The following is a 2,372-nucleotide window of genomic DNA, read 5'->3' as shown; positions in this document are numbered from 1 at the left end:
GTTGTAACATTTCGAACTTTTAGAAACTGTATAAAATGTTTCAAAAACACCTCACTTTTATCTTTGTTACAGTCATTTCTTTTTACCTTGTTATCGTTAACCATTTACATTGTCACTATGTTTTCCCTTGGCAGCCATTTGGCAATGAACAATCCCTCAATGTTTCACTCATTTGTAGACTCATTTTTTGAAGGAAAAAAGGCGCTGGTAAAGGAGCAATTGATGGAGTCGGTAAAAGTCATCGTTGATGGACTCTTTGAGGAGATGGTTGGACAGGTCAAGGAGATGATGATGCCACTGAAAAGTGCCAACCATGATCAAGTGAAACCCTTTAGCTTTGGGACGACCACAATTGCTACTCCAGTCATACCATCGACCATCAAGCCACCAATGAACTTTTCATCAGTGCCACTTTCCCAGCCACCAAAAAGCAAGATGATCTTTGCAACCAAGTCCAAGCCTGGTCCCTCTACTTCAGCTGCTCCTCAGCCGTTTTCTGGTCTTTATAAACGAATGGCTGAAGAGGATGGTGTGGGCATCAGCAAGAACAGCAACAGCATCAGTCATTTTAACAAGAAGAAAGCGGTCACTGNTCAGCCGTTTTCTGGTCTTTATAAACGAATGGCTGAAGAGGATGGTGTGGGCATCAGCAAGAACAGCAACAGCATCAGTCATTTTAACAAGAAGAAAGCGGTCACTGTGGAGCTGCAGATTGATGGTCCACTTGATGACGTAGCTTTTGATGAAACTAATGCTGAGAGTGAACTTTTGAACAGCAGTGTTGCCGCTAATAAGAATTCTCCAAGTACTTCCCAAGAAGAGGCTCCCGAACCAGCCCAATCAGGAAAGCATCTCTGCACTGAGCCGAATTGTGGCAAGAACTTCACATGTAGCACTAGTCTCAAGCGTCACCTTCGAACGCACAGCAATGCAAAACCATTTGGCTGCACTTTTGATGGTTGTTCTTCAGAATTTGGACGTCGTGAAAGCGCTATTCGTCACATTCTCAATGTCCACTTGAAAAAGCAAAGTCTTGGAGACAACGAGGAAGGCGAAGGGGCTGACCACAAGCCGCCCGATCCAGCAGCCTATCTTAGCGTCAAGGAGGAGCTTCTCTGAAATAGAACTTTGTTTATGATTACTCAGCGTTTAGAACTTTTCAAGCACTGTGCCACTTTGACTTTCTAAAAACTGCATATAAAACACTGTAAAAAGCACAACTTCTTCTCTGTCGGAGTCATTTCTTTTTCCGCTTTCCTTTTTGTCAACAGTTGTCACCATGTTTTCCTTAAGCAGTCACCTGGCTCTAAACAACTCTTCGATGTTGCATTCTTTTGTGGACTCATTTTTCCTAAGTAAGAAGGTTCTGGTGAAGGATCGACTGCGTCAGTCAATGGAGACCATCGTCGATGGGCTGTTTGAGGAGATGGTCGAGCAGGTCAAGGAAATGCTGCTGCCGCCAAAAAATGATCAGGAGAAACCTTTTGGTATTGGGAAGACCACTTCTACTCCAGCAAAACCATCGACCAGCAAGTCACCAATGAACATTTCAATGCCACCGAAAAACAAGATGATCTTTGCAACTAAGTCCAAGCCTGGTCCCTCTACTTCACCTGTTCCTCCGTTTTCTGGTCTTTATAAACGAATGGCCGAAGAAGATGGCGTTGGAATCAACAGCAACAGCAACAGTAACTCTAACAAGAAGAAAGCGATCACTGTGGAACTGCAAATCGATGATCACCTCGATCTCGAGAATGATTACGATGACGTGTCATTTGATGAAGGTGCTGGTGGTAGTGGTGACGCTGAATTGGTAAACAACATTGACATTGCCAACATTCACATTCCAAACACTTCCGAAGAACAGCAACAACACCGGCCAACTCCACCAGGAAAGCATCCCTGCACTGAACCGGATTGTGGCAAGAACTTCAGCCGGAGCAATGATCTCAAACGACATCTGCGAACGCACACCAAGGCGAAACCATTTGGGTGCACCTTCCCCGGCTGCTTTTCAGAGTTTTCATTGCGTCATCACGCCCTCGGTCACATTCTCAATGTGCACCTGAAGAAGCAAAAGCCTGGAGATGATGCGGAAGGCAACGGGAACAACACCGAGCCGCCCGATCCCGCAACCTATCTTAGCGTTAAGGAAGAACTTCTATGAAATAGAACTTTGTTTACAATTACTCAGCATTTAGAACTTTTTAAACATTGTGCCTTTCTGAACACATACAAACTGCATATTATATAAAGCACTGCAAAAGCCCAACTTTTGGTTTTCCTCTGTTACAGTCGCCTTTCTTCATCTCTTTTCCCTTTAGTTTACAGTTTCCACTCAGTTTCATCATGCTCTCCTTTAGCAGCCATTT

The 2,372-nt window shown here is 44.2% G+C and overlaps 2 protein-coding genes across 2 annotated transcripts; both read left to right on the top strand.

The window, feature by feature from the left end:
• Positions 1–117: 117 nt before the first annotated feature.
• Positions 118–1,119, top strand: LOC108355415 (transcriptional regulator prz1-like). The gene has a single exon (XM_017606577.1). The coding sequence runs from the start codon at positions 118–120 to the stop codon at positions 1,117–1,119; it is 1,002 nt and encodes a 333-aa protein (XP_017462066.1).
• Positions 1,120–1,426: 307 nt separating this feature from the next.
• Positions 1,427–2,167, top strand: LOC108355414 (protein glass-like). The gene has a single exon (XM_017606576.1). It carries the CDS (start codon positions 1,427–1,429, stop codon positions 2,165–2,167), a length of 741 nt encoding a protein of 246 aa, XP_017462065.1.
• Positions 2,168–2,372: the final 205 nt, after the last annotated feature.

The sequence above is a fragment of the Rhagoletis zephyria genome, unplaced genomic scaffold (assembly GCF_001687245.7).
Source record: "Rhagoletis zephyria isolate East Lansing unplaced genomic scaffold, Rhagoletis_zephyria_1.1 Rzeph_scaffold_45534, whole genome shotgun sequence".
Lineage (NCBI taxonomy): Eukaryota > Metazoa > Arthropoda > Insecta > Diptera > Tephritidae > Rhagoletis > Rhagoletis zephyria.
The sequence above is the reverse complement of the archived record's forward strand: the minus strand, read 5'-3'. Positions and strand labels throughout refer to the sequence as shown.

What these genes read in the sequence shown, in the direction of transcription:
- LOC108355414 (XM_017606576.1), top strand. Translation starts at nt 1,427, where the DNA reads ATGGTCGAGCAGGTCAAGGAAATGCTGCTGCCGCCAAAAAATGATCAG.